The sequence below is a fragment of the Phoenix dactylifera genome, chromosome 6 (assembly GCF_009389715.1).
Source record: "Phoenix dactylifera cultivar Barhee BC4 chromosome 6, palm_55x_up_171113_PBpolish2nd_filt_p, whole genome shotgun sequence".
NCBI classification, from domain to species: domain Eukaryota; kingdom Viridiplantae; phylum Streptophyta; class Magnoliopsida; order Arecales; family Arecaceae; genus Phoenix; species Phoenix dactylifera.
In genome coordinates, this window is record NC_052397.1 from 7066478 (window position 1) to 7086780 (window position 20303).

Sequence of the window (20303 nt, forward strand, 5' to 3'; positions counted from 1 at the left end):
TGTTCTCACTTCTCTCCTTCATGTCTGCGGCGGTGTGCGGGGGTATATGCGGTGTGTATTATGCGCCCGCTTGCCCTGATTGGCTGATTCCCCGGCAAAAGCAAACAGGTCGAAGATTACGGCCGTTACACGTGCTCCCAGTTAAAGAAAAAGTTAAAAACAAAAATAACCTTCTACGTTTTGAATAAATTTGGAAGTAGCTTTCTGAAAATCTAATTGCTGTCCTGTGAATTCTACATTTTTCATATTACTGCAACATAGCCCATTCTCCTTTTATATAAGGTCAAAACTCAATGGAATATCTTATCAATTGGTAGTTTGCTGAAAATACCTACTTAACAACTGACGTGAAAGGTTTATATGATGTAGCTCTATCATCATCCTTACTCATTAGAAAAATCCACCCCAAAATTCTAACCTTAACACCATCCCTTCTCTCCACCCTAACCTCCAACCTACCTCACCACCTTGTCCCCTCGGCTGCGGCTGCCACCCCTATCCCTACAAAAGATATAGTTCCTATAAACCGACTTATTTTCAAGGAATCATTAGTTTCAAAAGCCATCTTATTTGAAGTGGATGATCATCTGAAGGCTATTAGAATATTTAGCATGGGTGGTTTGGGGATAAGTACCACTGCATAGAAAGTGTTTTGCTATAATAAGGTAAAAGACAAATTTGAGAAGAGAATATGGATATTTATTTCTTAAAATTTCACAAAGCAAGAGATCATAAGAAATATGTTTGAAGAACCTAAGAGACATGAGTATTGGAGACATGAGCCTGAACCTAAGAACCTAAGATCTACATTTCAAGTTAAATGAAGTTAGGGTGGAAATTATGGAAAAATGTGGTGGGCTTCCATTAGCAATTAAGACTGCTAGAGGGATGATGTTTTGTAAACCTGCTACTTTATTGAATGGAAATGGATTGCCTATAATTTTCGTGGTGTATTGGCCCAAAATAATTACTTTGTTATGGCTTCATTACAATTGAGTTATGACGAACTTCCCTCTCATCTGAAACCATGTTTCCTCAATTTTTTTATTTATCTTGAAGATTGTATCATTCTGAAGGATCAATTGATCCACTGGTGGACTGTGGAAGGATTTGTCACTGCAACATTAACTATGGAATTTGAGCCTTCATTTTCCATAGAATTTCTGATTTGTTGTCTGTGAGTTGTTCTTTCCGTAATGCTTCTGATTTCTGACCAATTTCGACTACGAACGAGGGTTGGGAAGATGGAAGTAGAAGCGGCGGCGGCTATGCAACCGTTTTGGGGAGGGGGGCTGAGCGTAAGGGTTGACAGAGGGGATAAGGTTAGGGTTAAGATTTCAGGATGGGTTTTATTGATGGGTTGATAATAATGACAGATCCACACCACTATGTTACCTCTATGTTAGTTGACAAGTGGCATTTCTAGCAAACTACCTCCATGTCACCTGCCACGTAGGCACTGTCGGCAAGCCCTAACCTAATTGAGAGGAGGATGGGCAACTTTGCAACAATCAAAAAAATGTGAGGCTGATTATACGACAATTAGATATGTGAGGGGGTATTTGCTAATTCATGCAAAGTGCAAGGTGTTTTTTTAGCATAAAAATAATAATGATTGTTATATAATGGAATTTATCCTTGCATTTAATTTTTGTATTTTGATATCATTTATATTTATATATTAATTCTTGTCTTTTTGGTATTTATATCTTAATCTCTAAAATTGTGTAACTTATTATCCCTTAGATTAATTAGATGATAACAAAAACATTAGACTTATATTCTCCTAGCATTATTAATTTCATGTCTTCTGAATATTTTTGCTCTAAGCCCTCATATTTGACCGATTCCTTAACCTGTGCATCTCCAAAATTATGCTACATGTGGCCCAGCTTGAACGAGAAGAGGCCGAAAGCAAGAAGATTAACTCCCGAGTCTCATTTATTGTTAAGCCAAAGATACTTTTTCATTCTACTACTCTTGGTTTACCATAACCAAAATTTAGTCAACAAAAACTAGCAAATCAACTATGCAAACAAAAAGCTTTGCAAAATTTTTTACACATGTATAAAAAAGACTGTATATTATTATAAAAATATAAAAAATTTAGAAGCTAGTTGTAAAAACTCTTAATTTTTATTATTTATATAAATAGAAAATAATATTAATTTTTCATATCAATCGATTAAAAAGATTAGTTGGTGATAGTTTGAACCAATTAGCTCTATTACTTTTTGTTGGGAAAAATACAAGTCCCCCCAAGTACGTGGGCGCGTCGCTAGCATGTGATCGGAAGCGCCCTAATCCAGACGACTGACCTCGGGCGACCGACCTGGTCGCCCGAGCTCGGACAACCGACCTCGGACGACCGGCCTAGCGCCCGACCTCGGACGACCGACCAGGCGCCCGACCTCGGACCACCTGACGCCCTACCAGGCGACTTCCTCGGGAGGAGCCTCCGATGTCGCCTGACCGGCCATACCGGCCTCGATCTCGGCGAGCTCCTCCTCGGCCGCAATGATTGCGGGGACCTCGACCTCGGTCTCATCACTTAGGCCTATCCTCGGACGAATCCCCGAAAGGTCGAGCTGGGGGCAGTACCGAGCCATCTGCCTCCGGAACTTCTCGAAGCCCCGGAGGAATCCGTCCACGGTCTCCTCCTCCAACATGTCGCGGAACTCTTCCGACTCCTTGAAGAGCTCCGCGGCATTCTCAGCTCGCTCGAGCGCCCTTTTCTCTCGGGCCTCGAGGTGCTCGATCCTAAGGCGGAAAACCCCGCCCTCATACTTGTGGCCGGCGGCTTCAGAACGGGCCTCGGCCAAGCGTGCCTCGGAGGTGCGCAGTGCTGATCTCGTCAAGGAGTGTGCAGCCCTCTCCTCTTCGAGTTCGTCGACGATGGCCTGCTGACCCGCCTCTGTGGCCTCCCTCCGCGCTACAGCTTCCGCCAGTGCGGCCTCCGCCTCAGCCAGCCTCTTCTCGGCTGACTCCAATTGTTTTTGGAACCGCCGAGACTCGTTCTGGCATTCCGAGGCAATGAATACCAGAGTATCTACTTCATGAATATGCTGCAGGAAAAATAGCAATGAGTAAGAATGAAGGAAATACCGACGAATAAGACCAAGATAAGAAGGCATCTTACCCGAGCAGTGTTACAATACGTCTGGTCGATAATCTCTTCGAGGCCGAGAGCTCCGAACTCGGCCCGGTCAGCTGGGAGCATCGCGTGGCGAAATACAGTCCGCGCGACATCGCCATCCCGGAAGGCTGAGCTGCCCTTCGGGATCGGGGACTCTGGCTCATCTGATCCCCCTTCAGAGCGCCCTCCGGCCCCTGAGGAACTCGCCCCGCCCAAGCCCAAGGTAACGGGGCAGGACGAGCCCGGAACCCCGGGGCCCCTGCTCGGCTCAGGTCCCGAGCACCGCAGACGGATGACTGGCCGGCTCGCCCGCTGGGGAGTGAGAGCAGGGTGGGTCGGAGAAGCCGAGCCCGACGCCCCGGAGCCCGAGCTCACGCGCTCGAGAACTGGAGCTCTGCCCCGGGAAGACCCCGGGGCCCCAGCCCCCGAGCCCCTCGCCTCGGCAGGGGCAGAAGTGGCAGCCAGCCTGGCCTTCTTGCGGGGCTTGGGTACAGCCCCGCCGGCTTCGTCCGACCTCCTTTTTAGTCGGGCGAAGAGGAACGCGTTGCTGGTCGGCATGTGAGGAATATCTGAAACAAAGAAAGGAAAATTTTTGTTAAGTATCGGACTAATGTCAATAAAGCAAAGGAAAGAAACAAATGGGGCGAGAACTGAAAAATGAAGGAGCAGTACAACTGCCCTTACCCTCGGGGCGCGCCGAGCTCAGGCCGACGTGCAGCAGAGCTTCCTCGGTTAGAAGGATGTCCCTCCCGAGACTCCGCAGAGCGTCAAAGACCCTCTGCTCCTCCACCGAAAGACCACTAAGCCTGTTCAGGGCCTTCAGCCCGGACGCCCCCACCTCGGATCGAACCCCCACGAGAGCTCGGAAGAAAGAAAGAAAAATTTCACCTTCCACTCATGAATAGAGGAAGGGGCACCTCGGAAGAGCGACAAGCCGCTCCTCCAGGCAAAGTATAACCACTCTACATCCGCCGGATTCGTTTTTAACATAAAACACCGGCGGAATACACTCACTGAGGTCGGGATCCCATGCACAAGGCAGAGGGACGTGAACCCGACAATGGTCCTCCACGAGTTCGGAGTGAGCTGTGCCGGGGCGAGCTGGTACTCCACCAGCAAATCATTTACGAACTCATGCAGGGGGAACCGCAGGCCGGCCCAGAGTGCATCGACGTACACCCCGACCTGACCTGGCGGAGGTCTCGTTACCCGATCTTCCGACCCTGCGAGTTCGAGATGAAACCCGGGGCAGAAGAAAAACCGGGAACGGACCAACTCCAGTTCCTTCTCGATCAAAGTAGACCCAACCTCACCAGGACCAAGACCCATCTCGAGGGGAAAAAGGGGGGCGAAGGAAACAACAAGAAATGAAGACGAAGAAAGAGAAGAAAGCAGGTATTTAAAGAAAAGAAAGAAAAGGGGCTTCAGAGCCAATGTGGGAGAACGACCTACTGTAAGGCCGCCGGAGACCGTCCCAGGGTATCGCCGGAAATCGCCCCTGAACGTTGCCGGGAAGGCTCAGTCGCAGTCGGGAGAGAAGAAAAGAGGAAGGACAACGGCGGTACCAAACAAGCGAGACCTTTCTAGGGCGAAGTCGAGGGTTTATATAGACCCTCCCGACGGCTCAGATCGGCGAAGCTGAAGCCCGCCTCCCGTCCGGATTGCGCCACGTATCAGCCCCGAGAACCGAAGCGGTGCATTTATTCTGGACGGACGCCTTGGATACGGGACCAAGGCGCCGTCCCATCGAATCTCGGAGCCTCATCATGAGCCCGCTACACGAAAAGGCCTCGAAGGACGCCAGGGCATCGCCTCCTTTCCCCCATTAAAAACACCCCGAAGCGCGCAGAGCGCCAACATAATTTAAGTCTCCCTGGCCCCATCACCGCAATAAAAGCAAACTACTTCCCACGTCCGAGCTCGCAAGCAGCCCGAACTCGGAAGTCGGGGGTAGTGTTGGGGAAAATACAAGTCTCCCCAAGTACGTGGGCGCGTCGCTAGCACGTGATCGGAAGCGCCCTAATCCGGACGACTGACCTCGGGAGACCGACTTGGTCGCCCGAGCTCGGACAACCGACCTCGGACGACCGGCCTAGCGCCCGACCTCGGACGACCGACCTGGCGCCCGACCTCGGACCACCTGACGCCCTACCAGGCGCCCCACCCTGGACTCTCAACCTCGGAACGCCCGACCTAGAAAGCGCCCGATCTCGGAAGGCATCCGATCCCTAGAAGTCAGACCTCACCAACTGCCCGCTACTATCACATCCTCCTACGGCCCAGTTCGGAACCACACCTTGGGCGGCTTACTCAACAATTAATGCGCATGGTCTCTGCAGACCTCCAGCTTACTCAACAATTAATGGGCATGGTCTCTGCAGACCTCCAGCTTACTCAACAATTAATGCGCATGGTCTCTGCAGACCTCCGGCTTACTCAACAATTAATGCGCATGGCTCCCGTTGTATGCGGATCTCCAATCCTCCACGGTAAGTCAGCTCGGCCGCGTTTAGTCAGCCGCGACAACTCCCTGACCCCGACCTCATCCTCTATGGCAAGGCATTAATTCACATAATCGTGTGCTAATTCATGCGATGTGCTCAGCCATACGGCAGCCTGGTCCCATCGCATCACAGGTAACCCAGCACCCCACTATAAAAGGGGAACCCCTCTACCATAAAGGGGGCGGGACACTGAAACTCTGGACATATTGCTTCTTCACATATTTCTCCTCAGACTTAAGCATCGGAGGGCCGGCGCCGGAAATCCCGGCCACCGGTTTCTTGCAGGTCTCCCGGAGGACGCCGCCCACCGACGGACCGCCGCCACCCGCAGCCCGCCGATTCTCGCCGGAGCTCCGCCTCCTTAGCCCAGTGGTCGCCCCCGGGTCCAAATTTCAGCAACACTTTTGTTAATTCTTTCAGTCCAAATAATAAACAAAAGTTAGAAAGGGGGTCTGATGATGGTGCTTGAAGTAGTTAGCATGATTACTTTTGTTAATTATTTGAGTCCAAATAGTAAACAAAAGTTAGAAAGTGGGTCCACCAAATCTTGGTTTTAAGTTTGGATCCTCTCATGAACTAGAATTTCTTCAAATTACCGCACCCCTCCTTTTATCAACTAGAAGTTTTAGGATTGAATCATGGATGATGCGTCCCAAGTACTTAGGCTTGAGTAATTAAATAATGAGTGGTGTCTCTCGTCCCTTAGAAAAAGAAAAATTTTCGGTCCCTCTGGTCCACATCATGAATTGTTTTGCAGATTGAGACTGCAAAATAGGTTTAACATCATTTTAGGGATGTAGGCATATTTTTTCACCAATCCATGCAACTGCTGCAAAATAGTCAGCATCACTTTAGGGGCCTACGTATAATAATTATTTACTGAGCCATAAAGACTATGAAGTCAACAGCTAGGAAACTTACATGAATTGTGTTTTTAGAAACTGGAAATAATTCAAAATAATTGTACATATCTGTGAATAATCTCTTGTTAATCCATATGAAACCATGATGACCTGCCAACTTTTATGCAAAAGTGTCTATTTTAAGGATTTGCAAACAAATCGATGTACTTCTAGGGAGCTATCAGGATTTTTTGTTAATCCATAAGAAGTCCCACAAACTACATATGAAACATTATCTTAGGGATCATAAAACAATCAATGTAAATTTAGGCTGAGTCTATCAACTATTTGTAATCTAAGGAAAAAAATAATTTAATGTACAATTTAGAAACTTTAAATGAATTTCTCATGTCACATTCTGTGAAAAGATTTTAAACAGTGAAGTTCAAGGACTTTAAACTTAGAACTTTTAAGCAATCAAGATTTTCTTATAGTATTCAAGATTAGTTTCTGATTATCTTAATTTTGGAGTTCTAAATGAGAAACAGCTCCATTTTTCCTGTCCCATCTTCTTGCTTTTCTCTTTCAGTTTCTTCTTATCAAATCCATGGAAACAAGCACCGCTCCCCCCATTTAGATCCACCTCCCTAAGCTTAGAAGCAACATATTGTCTAATTAGATCATGAATTAAAAATGTTTGGAAAAGCTATATTGCTATTTCTCGAGGTAATCCACATTGATGTAATAAAAGAGAAGGACCCACAACAATGACGAAACGTCCCGAATAATCAACCCGTTTACCAAGCAGAGTCTCACGAAATCTTCCTTCTTTGCCTTTAATTACATCTGAAAAAACTGAAAATGACTTGTAAAATTTATTATGACCATCCCTTATTGGTTGCCTCCGGATCCAATTATCAAGAAGTATATCCACGGCTTCTTATACCAATTTCTCTTGACACATTATTAATTCTTCTGGCGTAGATCTACTTGTTGCTAATAGATTGATAAGAGTATTGTTCCGATAGATAATTCTTCTATAGAGTTCATTAATATCCGAACTCATTAGTTTATCTCTATATGTCTGAATAATTGGTCTCAACTCGGAAGGAAGAACTGATAATAAGTTATAGCTTTCTTCGAAGCACAAACCCGATACAAACCAACTCTCTTCCATTCCTCAGAAGGATGATTCTCATGTTCTTTGCAAGCATAGTGCGATTATGACCAGATGAATAGTGGAATGTAGTTATAGCTTCTCTCTTTCGGAGCTAATGTCCATAAGGACTACTAACATTGCAATTCTACGTCTACATCCATATATGGCAGTCCAATAGATTCATGAAACAAACATTATGAATGCCCACCGCTTCGCCAAGTCTCTAACTGGCATGCAGACATGATGTACCTATTGTTTGCTATTAAATAAGAATCACAATGCAATAAAATTAAGTGCTAAAATTCTATCTAAGAACTCGGGCATTTCGATGGAAGGGCTTAAGAGTATATAAACACCATAGGAGTGTACAAATTAATTAGGTGGGGCCAACTCTAAGCATCAGCAAGCTTTCTGCCACAGTGTACGGCTAATCCTTTGGTCGTCGGGCATTTCGATGGAAGGGCATTTGCTGAAGTTTGGTCTAATTGCTTGCTGATGTTTAGAGTTGGCCCCACCTAATTAAGAGTATTTCGATGGAATAAGCCGCTAGCCTTTTTTTTGTTCCTTTTTAACATTGTAGGAATATAATCATGTGGTTAACGACTATAATGGAGATCATTTGTTGTACAGCGGGCCCCACGACATAATCTGCTACGAATCCATAACTCGCTACAAGCCGGCCGAAGCCATGTGATGGCTTCCAACCAACGTCCTCGAGATCCTCCCAACCCGACCGCAAAGCAACGCAAGCAAGTCCCCAACGACACCCCCAAGCGACGCGTCCATCCAATGCGCTGGCGGATGAAGCAACGCCCGTCAAGCCGCAGCTCTCGCCACGTCCACGCTCCTGCGCCTCGGTGTCGCTCTCTTTTGCCCCCACATGGCTCTCTCTCTCTCTCTCTCTCTCTCTCTCTCTCTCTGTGGTTCCCTCTTGTCTTTCTCGGATCTCCGGAGGAGAAGAGGTGAAGCTTGGAGCGAGCTCGATGCCGGCGCTGAGGGCGGTGGAGTACTACAGCGTGGAGGGGATGGGGCGGAGGAACGGGATCGCGTGGTGGGACGAGATCGACGGCTCGGAGGAGTGGCAGCGCGGCATCTTCTACGCCCTCTGTGCTGCCTATTCCCTCGTCTCCCTTGTCGCTCTGGTAACACGCCTTTCTCCCCTTTTCTTCCTCTCCATTTCGCTCTTTGTTTGTGTTGGTTTGGGTGGATGTAGTTGTTGACGTGAGGGGAAGGGAGGTTCTTGGCTAATCTTGCTGGGTGAATCGAGGCGCCTTGTGTTGGGATTCAAATTTGTTAGCCCAAAACGTAGTCTATGATAGAAAAGGAGACGTCTTTTGGTCTTTTCTCCCTGTTCTACTGACTGTGGGTAGTCGAAGTTGGACCTTTTCCAGCCACCAGTATGAGGAATCGAGGCGCCTTTTGTTGACATTCAAATTTTGTTGCCCAAAATGCACTTTTCGATCCTAAAGGAAGCTTCTTTTGGTCTGTTTTGTCTCCGTTTTACTGTCTGTGGGTAATCGAAGTTGGACCTTTTCCAGCGACCTTTTTGGATTAACGGTGGCGCCTTTTGATCAGATTCAAGTTTTTTTTTCCGAGAATGTTGTTTTTCTTCAAGAAGAAGGTTTCTTTTAGTCCACTCTCTCTCTTTTACTGACTGTGGATGATCAAACTTGGACCTTTCCAGCTATCGCCTTTTGATCATATTCAAGTTTCATTGCCCAAAATTGAGTTTTGATCCGGAAGGAGGTTTCTTCTTCTCTTCTTCCTCTTCTTATTTTTTTCTCTCTCTGTTTTAGTTTATAAAATTCGGGATTACTCTGGAGTGGGTAAGCGAAATTGGACATTTTGGATGTTTTGAGGCGCTTAATAACAAGGAATCCAAAGTAACACCTTCCGACTATTGAAACATTTTTTTTTTTCACTATAGGTTTTTAATACCTAGATCACCTGGCTTATTTGATTTTGACTTCTCTTTCTGAACCTAATAAAATCATTCCTAGACCAATTGAAAGGCCTTATGATCTTACTGGTCCTTCGGATCACCCTGCTGGGGCCAAGAAAAGGGATGATACAAAAGTGAGCTCAAAAGCAAAAATTTAATGAGAGCAAGCCTCTCCCATGATGGAGAGTAACCTACGTTTCCAACCTGATGGTCTTCTCGCCACACAATTGAAGGTTTCTAGTCCTCCATATGAAGATATTGGTGTGGGACCTGGATTGTGCAACACTCCAGTCACTGGTGGAGGATGTTGCTGATGTAAAACTTGATTTTTTGTATTTGATCCTATTGAAGCACGAGAACACTGCTACCACCTGCCTGTCGTAGCCAATAAGATACTAGCTCTCTAAGAGATATGCTTGTAAGTGGGTTCTTCACTTAAATCAAGGATATGCCTAGCCTAAGTGTCTCTGCTCTGTCAGCAACTATAAAAGAGAGATAAGGAGAAATACAAACTATGCAGTAAACTATTTAAGTGAAAGCTAGATTAGGAATCATTTCTCCTTCCCCAGTCAAAACCCTTGACTGAAAGAATGATGCAAGATCCATAATGGTATGAATTATTCTAACTAAACATGCAAGAAAACTATGAATCTGAGAAACTAGCTAGATAGTAGGTGCAAGAAACACCCCCTGATTACTCAGTTGTTAACCCATTTGGACACTGTTGAGACTCCACTCTCTCTAATTTGAATCAATTATGTTTTTATTGGCCTCTGGAAACATAGTTGACGAGTGATCCAGTCTAAGAGTAAGTATTTTTCCTTTAATTCCTCGAGAATGAATGAATTATTCCTAAAACAGAAAAATCATAAACAAAAGAAAATGCTCAGGGCAGGAATTACTCTTTTTTGGGGATGGGCAATTATCCGCACTTGGCTTTTCGGGTGCAAGTAAAGACGCGTTCTGGGGTTAGGTGGTTGTAAGGGTGCGCCTTGATCACATATGTTTGTAAGGTAACCGGCGCTTTTGCCTCATCCGGGAAAATTAAACCCGCAGGAGCGACTACATATGGTGGTTGAGGAGCGGTTATACTGAAGGGCATGGGCCTATCAACGGAAGAATATAAATTTATATGTATCCCAGTGCGTCTCGAAAGGTATGTCGCTCAATTCTTCAACATCCCAATGGATGTTGGCTTTCGTTGGATTCCTCAATGGTCGTCATCTCCAGTGAAGAAAACTTTCCTAGGAGTAAAAGGCAAACTCTTCTCTCTATTCCATCGGATGAAATGGGATATTTTTTCTGTTTGTTTTTGGGATAAAGCTGTCATTTTGGGGGCCTTTACTTTCTTGCTCTTTAAGCTTGTACCAGTGCTCGAATAGGAACTTTTGGGATGATTTCGACACTAGATAGGGCAGGTCTTTTATAGGCCCTCTGGGATACATGCCAGGAGTTTATATCCAATGAGAACCCGTCTTTACAGTTAAGAATTTTAGCTATTGCACTGCCATGGCCATCCTTTCTCCAAGATAAATCAAGGTAGCCTTAGAAAAGTTCATCCATAGGCCAAAGAGTAATTGTGATAGTTAGGAATAAACTTCATATTAGAGACATGCATCTCATCAGCAGGAAAAATAAGGGCATATAGTGGGCAAGAAATCTGAAATCTATTTTATTGACTTGAGTATGCTCTCTACCACAGATAAGTTATTGATGGAAATCTTTGGTAAGTATAGCACTATCAGAGATGTTTTAAGTGACATTATAGTTATGAGCTTCTAGTTTGATCATGATGAACGCATCATGCAATTAGAGACTGATAGGTTGTTTCCATTAAAATCCTTGTTATTTTGTGACTTCAGCTATTCTTGACTCGAGTGACTGTAAAATAACTCATGTAAAAAGTACCAATATAGCTGCTCTATTCTCTTTTCTATTTGATGGTAATATTCTGGAGTACATATCTCAACGCACTTCTATATGTGACAAAAATAAGTGGTTCATTTACAATTTAAAGTACTGATTCTACCATTATGATTGATATTCTGGACATCCTTTCTGCCAGGTGCAACTCATCCGCATTCAGCTTAGGGTACCAGAATATGGATGGACAACACAAAAGCTTTTTCACCTAATGAATTTTGTTGTGAATGGATGTAAGAACAAGTTTGGACGCTTTTAAATATGTTTCCCTGATTTCAATTTTCTTCTGCATACTAAGTATTGCTGTATGAATGCAGTGCGTGCAATTCTTTTTGGCTTCTACCACAGTGTATTTCTTCTCAAACCAAAAGTAAGTGCTTCCTCTTCTGGGTTGAGCCTATCACACTTCTACTGTTTGTATAAGTCACAGGCTGTCTGGAATGTTTCACATAAAATTTAATCATACTGCTCCTTAGTTTAGTCTCATCGACAAGAATTTTCTGGCCAAAAACTATATTTATAACTGCAATGTTTGTATATGGTTTCATTTTTCCTTGTCACAGTAAATGGGAATCTTATTCTTTTTCCTTTTATTAAAGGGCCACGAAATCTCTTCCTTATTCTTAATGTGTTCTCATGTGTTATTTTATTAATCGATTCATATAAAGTGTTTATTCATTCATAATTTGTAATGTATCTTTATGAATGACTCTAGGGCAGCACATGGTTTAGGCTGGATTAGCTGATGACAAAGCCTTGCTAGATTAATTAAAAATAACAAAACAGTAGATATTGATAGGAGGACCTGGGATATATGTGCATCCTGCTTGTGAAGAAATTGAGCATTATTATTTTTCCTTTAAGTTCCTTGAATCAGCGACCAAATCTTGAATCTTTGCTGGAGAAGTTGAGGAGGCCCATATATGGTCCAATCTTTACTATGTTACTTCTGTTTGGGCTCATCTTTTGATGCAAAGGATGATCTTGAGGATGTAGAAGTCCCATAAAATATGTAATTTAAGGAAAGTTTTCTGTACACTATTCCAAAACAGGTAAAGATTATTGAAAGTAATTGCTTCCAAGCGATGTCTTTTCTGTTTGGCTTCCTTGTAGCTAAGATTTTGGTGGAAAAGGTCATCTTGTGGGGAAAAATGAAGAAGCCTGAATGTGGGTCTGTTGATGGCATTGGCATTCGTCTTAGTTCTATATTTCAGCTGCTGCTGCTGATGGTAATTAATATGACAGTCCAGATGACAATGTGCTGAGCTTTAGTGAAAATTATGGAACTAGGACACCAAGTATATGGAAACTTTCAGTGTAGTGGTGACTACTTTGTTACTTGTGTTGATAATTTCCAGAGATCACTATTATAATGGATTATGGACGTTTGTGTCTTTCTGGAAGATGCTGAGACAGATGAAGTAAGTTCTAAAGCTAAACAATGTCCACAGGAACAGGAAGCAAATGCAGTGTTTTGGGCCACATCTTACTCATCTCAGAACCTATGGAAGGAGGGGACTTATCAGCGATCTCCAGTTTCAGTTAAATAATCTCGGGGGAAAAGAAAACTAGGGTGTCATGAGCTGCAGGAACTCTCATGTCACCTCCATTCCTTTTTGATGCTGAGCCTCCTCTGGGCTGTTTGTTGCGTTACAATAGCATCAGATCTTCAACAAATGAGATCTAGTTTATAACCATCATGAAGAATACAGGAGAAGAAAATAAGTAGCATGTCGGAAAGCTAAAGCAGATGAGTGGGACAAACCTTTGATATCTAAAATCATGAAACCCATGTGACATCGATTGCAAAGACCATGGTGCTAAAAAGTCCAATTTGTCTTAATTTCATGAGGATTCTTTTTCCAATATTGACCTAGTGTTTTCCAGGTATATTATGTTTCTGGACTGTATCTTTGGTGCCACATGTCATAATTGAAGAGATAAATTAGTTCGGTAAGGTACCAATTTCAGATAGTTTGCAGATCCACGATGAATACATTAATAAATAAGATTCTAATTTATGATTTAATTTAACTTTGTGATTATGATGTCATATTTTGCTGTGAGTAGATAATTGCTATGCAGTCTTAAATATGTTACATCAGAAAATAGATGTAGCACTCCATTGTATCATGAGTTTGTATCACGTCACTTTTTGTCTGATTTTGTGCATAGATTTTTACATTACAAATTTCATAAATGAGATCTATTCATGAAGCTCAGTGTACTATCTTAGTCACATGTGTTATATAACATTGCAACACTTGACCATGCATATGATTGCTTGTCCAAAAAAGCAGATGATCAACCGATCTTGTCAGAGGTGAAAGAAGTCAGCAATATGTTTGGTTGTTTCCTTTTTGGTCATTTCATGGAACAGTGACTTGGTCCACTTTTACTCTCAGAATGAGACAAGAAACTAGATTCATGCACATACCTCTCAACTAGACATAAAGTCACTTGAGCTATTCAATATCTTCTTGTTATATTTACTAGTCAATTTTCAATTCCATTCACTTCCCTCTAAAACTTAATATGCAACCAAATATCTTATTGGTTCAGGCTCTTGAAATGGCGCTTCTAGATCTTCCTGGTCTTCTATTCTTCTCAACCTACACTCTACTAGTGTTATTTTGGGCAGAGATATATCATCAGGTACTTTTATCTTATGTTTGACATGATATTTCCTATTTAGAATTGATGCAAGAGCTATTTCTGATCATTTTGTATTTGCGTTCAGGCTAGGAGCCTTCCAACTGATAAGCTAAGACCTACATATATGATAATCAATGGGGCTGTATACATCATACAGGTAAATGGGAATGTTCAAAATAGTGCTGAAGCATACAGGCTTGAATTAACCTACCTTTTTTTTTCTTCCAGATTTGCATCTGGGTATATGTCAAAATAAGTTCTAAACCTGCTGCGATTGAAGCTGCTAAAGTCTTTTTGGCAAGTAATGATAAATAACAGCATATCTAGTTTGATATGACTTTTCAGTTAAATCTTTAGTTTTTTTTCTTTGCCTTTCTTTGATTCATTATTATTTAGTTAATTTGGTTTATTGGATTACTCATTTCTGATTAAATGGCTTCACAAAATACACAAAGATAAGGGGCTATCTTGATTATTTGTTTATTTATTTTTTTATTTTTTAAGTAATCGTGAATGTACTGAGACGATTGTATGGTTTACTACAACACTTTTGTTGCAGTTGTTTCATTCTCTGCTGCTTTGGGATTCTTGATATACGGTGGGAGGTATTGTTTCTTATATATTAATCTTTTAAACTATCCAAGATTGACGTTTTGACCTGATCTTTCTAGCTATTGACTCATTTAGACTATCTGGTTGAAGGTTGTTTTTTATGCTGAGACGCTTCCCGATTGAATCTAAGGGCCGCCAAAAAAAGCTGAATGAGGTAGTGTCGATCTGTATAATTACCTTATTTGTTCCTTTTTTTCTTTTGGCATTATTATGCACATGGGCACTTTCCTGTCTATCAAAAGTAAAAGTAAAAGCATAACAGATTATCTCTAGGCTCTGCCCTTGTGCACGCGGTGAGAATTTTATCAGAGGTATTTGTATTGGTGGTCCATAGATTTGAGGAACTCATCATTTTAGTCCCTTGTAAGAAATTTTATCTTTATTAAGTATGGATGTGTTACCATCTTCTCATTCAACTTTTGCTGATTCTCTTATGATTTTTAAGGCATGCGGTGCTCATATTATTATAATAAAATAGGAAAAACAAAGTGTATTATTTGTAGTTTTTGTGAGACTAGTTCCTTGTGTCGGGCTTAGTGGCTTCAAGGTAAGAAGTTAATCATGTCTGATGTTACACTCGGGATATGTTAGGACTAAATTAAAGAGGTGCAACCACTGCAAATAGCATATGCCAATAGGTAATCTGACCATGTCAATCGTCATATGCACTTGGCTGTAGTTGACATCTTTTGTATGTTTATGTAATATGTTTTAGTTTATGCATGTCTTGGATATGGATACATGCACATGTGTGGTTATTATTCAGAATTTACCCTGGATTCAGTTACAGATAAGGATACTAATACATGGTGTATACCTTGTACCAGAAAATACAGGTTGTAAACAGAGATATGCTGTAGCTTTGGAATGGTATCCTTTCATAGTCTCTCAAAAAGAAGATACTTTCCTCAGTGCAAGTTACTAAATAACATTGAAATGGGTTTATGATCTGACACTTATTGTCGTCTCCCATAGAGAGTGAATTGTTGGCTCCCACATACAGATGCCCTATTTTAGCCTTAATTAATTTTTACATTGATGTAACCGTGTTTGTTTAGAATAAATATGTGTATGAAGTTTAGTATCTAATTGATATGACATGGGAGGTCATCCTATCTTAAGATATTGTTAGGAACCGATATGGTAAAGGATGTCAAGGGTATATGGCCAAAGAATCGACTTAGTTTTTAATTTTAGAAGGAATTTTGGGTCTTTAGTGCTTTTTTCCTTCTTTTTTGGTAGAACTATGCATGGCCTATTGTTAGCAGGGTTAGCTGAACCATCCCAAATCAGACAGTCAAGAATCGGGATGGTTCGTATGGTTGGGATGGTTTGGTCCCTTAAATAACCCCGAGCCCCCCTCCTCCGTATCGCCCCTTCGAAGACTTTGACGACATCTCTCTCTCTCTCCACTTCCTTCCCTCATCCTCTCTCTCTCCCCCCTCTCCTCCATCCAGTTTTGTCATGGTCAGAGCTTTGAAGCTCCACAATACCTGATCGAAAGCTCCACCCATGATGGTGACACTGGTGCTTCCCTCGATCAACATCAATATTGACTTTGATGCCCTCGATCATAGACAAATCCAAGTATGCCCCTCTCTCTTTCCCTCTCCCCCCGCCCCATCCCTCTCTCTTTCCTTCTTCTCTTCCCACCTTCGGTTCTCCTAGGATTAGGGTTAGGGTTAGGATTTTCTCTCCCGTTGTCTCTCACCCTCTCTCTCTCTTTCTTCCTCCCTCTCCCTCCCTCTTTCTCCCTTTTCCTCTCTCCTTCTCCCTCCCCCCCCCTCTCTCTCGCCCTATTTCAGTACATCCCAGCATGGTACGGTATGGACCCTTATTATACTGAACCAGTTGCCTACCGGTACGTGCCTTAGTACCGGTTCAATAGATTTTGATTATTAGTATTAGTCATCTCTTCAAAATTCTGATAACAAACTAGAATGTATTCAATGAGATTTTTATGTTGAGAGAGTTGGATTAAGAGGTGGGATTATTGGAGGGCACTGCGTGGTGAAACTGGATTAGGGTGGAGGTAGGATTTCTATCTTTTTTTTGTTGTTGTCGAGAAGGGGGGGAGGTGGTGGGAGTGAACAGTTAAGACTTTCTCATATTTGTCTCGTCTTAGATTACCAGATGTTATAAAAAATGATTTTAAAAAAGATAAATGCATGGTTCACGTTGGTTCCAACCACTCATATAGATAAAGATAGAAAACTTAACCTTTACTAAATAAAGTCAGATCCTTTTCACAAAATTAATCATATCATCAAACAAATAAAATACTATAATATTTGAAATGAGTTACACCACAATCCTCGTTAAAATGATTGTAAACTAATATTCCAAAAAAAGGTACCTAAAGCATCTGTAATATAGTATAAAAAGAGTATGAAATTGATAGAGAAGGCAAAAACATAAATAACCCTATTTTCTAATTTTTGAAGGGCAGTCGGAAGTGTACCAGTATCCTTATTTGCCCATCCACATATTAAAACTCTGGGAGTTTTGAACTCAGAATAATTATCAGAAAAGAAGAATAAAGAGGACTTAGAAAAAGGGCAGCATGCAACTGGCGATCAGGAAATAAGAATAGATTATTTATTTATTTATTTTTTGAATAAGGAACTGCTACGCTTCTCTGAAGTTTAAGCCTTGTGAGTAAACTTCAGCAAGGAGTTCGGGCTTTGGCCTTTGGAAATTTGACATCCAATCTGTGTGAAGAATGGAGTCAAGGAGGCAAAAGGACTAACAGTTGATAGAAGAGGGAGGTCCAGTGCTTGCTTGTGTTTCCCATGAGCAACTTGTTTGGAGTTGGAGGGATTTGAGAGTGGGACAGAGTTAAAGCTCTGAGTCTGTTTGTTTGCATGCAACTCAAGCTGTATGTCATGGAACTCAACAAAGTGAGTGAAAATCAAGGGTTTTAACTCTTAAAATCCTAGAACTTTATGTATCCTACTTACATAGCCACCGATATACTCCTTGTAGTGAACTCAACAAAGTGAGTGAAAACCAAGAGTTTTACCTACTAAAATCCCAGAACTTATGGATCGCACCTACATAATCACCAATCTACTTGTAGTGACCTCGAGAAATTAGAATTCTCGTATCATGGCATGAAAAGCATCCTTCTTGCCACATTTTCCTATCCTAGTGACTTAGTCTAGAGAAATGCAAACCACATGGCTGTAGTTTGACACAACCACATGACAGAAGATTCAGAATCAGCTATCAGGTCCATGGTCCTGGTTTCTATATTTGAAGCTTGCGTGAATTTAACACATTTTTTATGCTTAAGCTTTGAAGAATTCAGAGCAAGGCCTGGTTTGAGCTTGGTCCAGCATAGCCAAAAATAAAATTAAATAAAAGAGGGGTTGGGTGTGGGTCAAACATATATGGACTTTCTCTGGGTCCAGCCTGGAGATTCTAATCATTCAGCAGAAAACTTAACCTCACTCCTCAGGCTATTGATACCCCTAATTCATCAGGTTCGTATTCATCACTACATCTGGTTTTGTTGTGAGAGCCTTGCTATAGTGGTCAGCTTCTCTTTATCTTGAGCTCAGCATCATGCTAGTACAATTTTTGAAATTCAAATTATGATTAGTGATTAAACAAACTTAGAACTAGTTAATATGGATCAGAAAGATCGAAGAATGTCAGAAAACCTGATTTGTGATTTAGCTGTTAATATGAAGATATGTTCTTCAGCATGGTATTCAGTTGTTTGGTTAATTACAATAATAACTTATGAAGGTCATTCTTTTGGCAGGTTGGTTTTGTGACTACCATATGCTGCACATGTTTTTTGGTACGGTGCTTTGTGGTAAGATCTCCAGTTTCTAATTTCACCCCTTCATACTTTTTTTTCAGAATCAGCTGAAAATGCTTGGTCCTAAGGAATCTATGTTGTAAGAGTTCTCATTAGTTCTTCATAGAGGATTATCTTATGGCTGCCAGATGCTTACTTCCATCTTGCAGCCAATATGGTGTAACCATACTTGACAGGCATAGCATCTACAGCCACTGATATTATAGTTTACCTAGATTATTATTTCTACCTGAATAAGTTTTTGAGTTGGTCCCAGGTTTCCCTTTCTGCATTTGACAAGGATGCCGACCTTGACGTCCTCGATCATCCAATTCTGAATTTAATCTATTACATGGTAAATCAGTGTCCTCTTTGTCATTTTACTTCAACTTTCCACAAACACAATAATCATACGACTCATTCTAATGGCGGTCTATGTTTTCAGTCGGTCGAGATTCTTCCATCAGCTCTAGTACTATTCATCCTTCGGAAGCTGCCCCCAAAGCGAGTTTCAGATCAGTACCACCCCATCAATTGAGAGCTTTGTCAGGGTGAGGGATATTATGCTGGTAAGTGATTTTGGTCTATAAGAGATGGTAGAATCCACCAATCTAAGTTGCTGATTTGCTTTTCTATGTTGTTTTCTAGTCAGACGAGTGAATCAGTCCCAGGCACTCATTTGGCTGTTATGGCGCCAGTGGAACCAGTTAGATGCGACGTGATGGTTTTTGCACCCGGCCAATCTGTGGCATTTTATTTATTGTTAGTTTTATGGGTGGGCTAATTTAAAACTTAGAAAAAACACCTCTTTTTTAATTAGGAACCTTAAGTGAGTAATCATAGTAAATAAAATGTTCCAAAAGAATATGACTTTTAAGAATGTTATTGTCAATACCAAAGTACCAAATGCACCTTAATTTTTTTCAGCTGTGGAAATAAATGCATGAACTTGTGCTAATTTTTTTAAGCACACATGAACAGTGCCTTTTGTTTCTTACTTCTCATTACATTAAGCTCTGAATTAAGCATTTTTGCGACGAGAAAGCTCAGTTTTTAGTCGGTACGCTTTAATATGTTGAGCAGCGATTCCTTCTACTATGAGCTGCCTTTTGTTCTGCTGCCTAACTTTTCTGATCTCACAACATAAGTTGTGTGTAGGCTAGTAAGGTGCCATTGGACATACAATCATAATCTTATCCTATGAGTGCCAATATAGCAAGTTGGTAGCTCCCATGCATCAACTGCTATCAGCCATACATTGTGTATATGGTTCTATCAATTCCCAACTTAATTTGAGAGTTTAAATTTTTACATATTCCATGTATGCACGCTGGATGGGATATTTGGGCAAACAAACATCTCTTTAGATACTGTGGCTTGCAAGCATAACGATTGAAAAATCTATGCAGCTATGGGTTATCTATTTTTGAATTAAAAATGCTAGAGAATACTGTTGCTAGTTCAGATCATCAGTCTTGTATAAAGCTGATGATTAGGTGGGTAGCACTAATCCGTAGCTGTTGCATTAGATTTGATGAACTGAGCAGTGAATCAATGGGTTATTGTTTACAGTGTCTTCTCAAATTGATATTTAAGAACTCATAGAGGTAAATGACTTGGACAATGTATTACTACATGTAATCACCCTTTTGTTCCTTGTTTGGATCACCACTCCTGCATGGTAGTCGAGAATTGACACAATACATGAAAGATAGGTGATGT

At 41.8% G+C, this 20303-nt stretch overlaps 1 protein-coding gene across 2 annotated transcripts; it reads left to right on the plus strand.

The window, feature by feature from the left end:
* Nucleotides 1-8371: 8371 nt before the first annotated feature.
* Nucleotides 8372-19561, plus strand: LOC103716107 (tobamovirus multiplication protein 1-like). 2 transcript variants are annotated; one of them, XM_008803976.4, is made up of 12 exons: nt 8372-8783; nt 11649-11739; nt 11824-11876; nt 14069-14161; nt 14247-14318; nt 14390-14462; nt 14721-14766; nt 14864-14927; nt 18543-18596; nt 18859-18936; nt 19027-19150; nt 19234-19561. In XM_008803976.4, exons 1-11 carry the CDS (start codon nt 8625-8627, stop codon nt 19117-19119), a joined length of 876 nt encoding a protein of 291 aa, XP_008802198.2. In that variant the 5' UTR covers nt 8372-8624; the 3' UTR covers nt 19120-19150; nt 19234-19561. The 2 variants fall into 2 exon arrangements, with proteins under 2 accessions (XP_008802198.2, XP_008802197.2); XM_008803975.4 differs by having other exon boundaries at nt 8374-8783; nt 19230-19561.
* Nucleotides 19562-20303: the final 742 nt, after the last annotated feature.

Coding starts and splice junctions, on each gene's coding strand:
- LOC103716107 (XM_008803976.4), top strand. CDS start 8,625: ATGCCGGCGCTGAGGGCGGTGGAGTACTACAGCGTGGAGGGGATGGGG. Junction 11,877..14,068: donor TATTTCTTCTCAAACCAAAA/GTAAGTGCTTCC, acceptor TTATTGGTTCAG/GCTCTTGAAATGGCGCTTCT. Junction 14,928..18,542: donor GCCAAAAAAAGCTGAATGAG/GTAGTGTCGATC, acceptor TTCTTTTGGCAG/GTTGGTTTTGTGACTACCAT.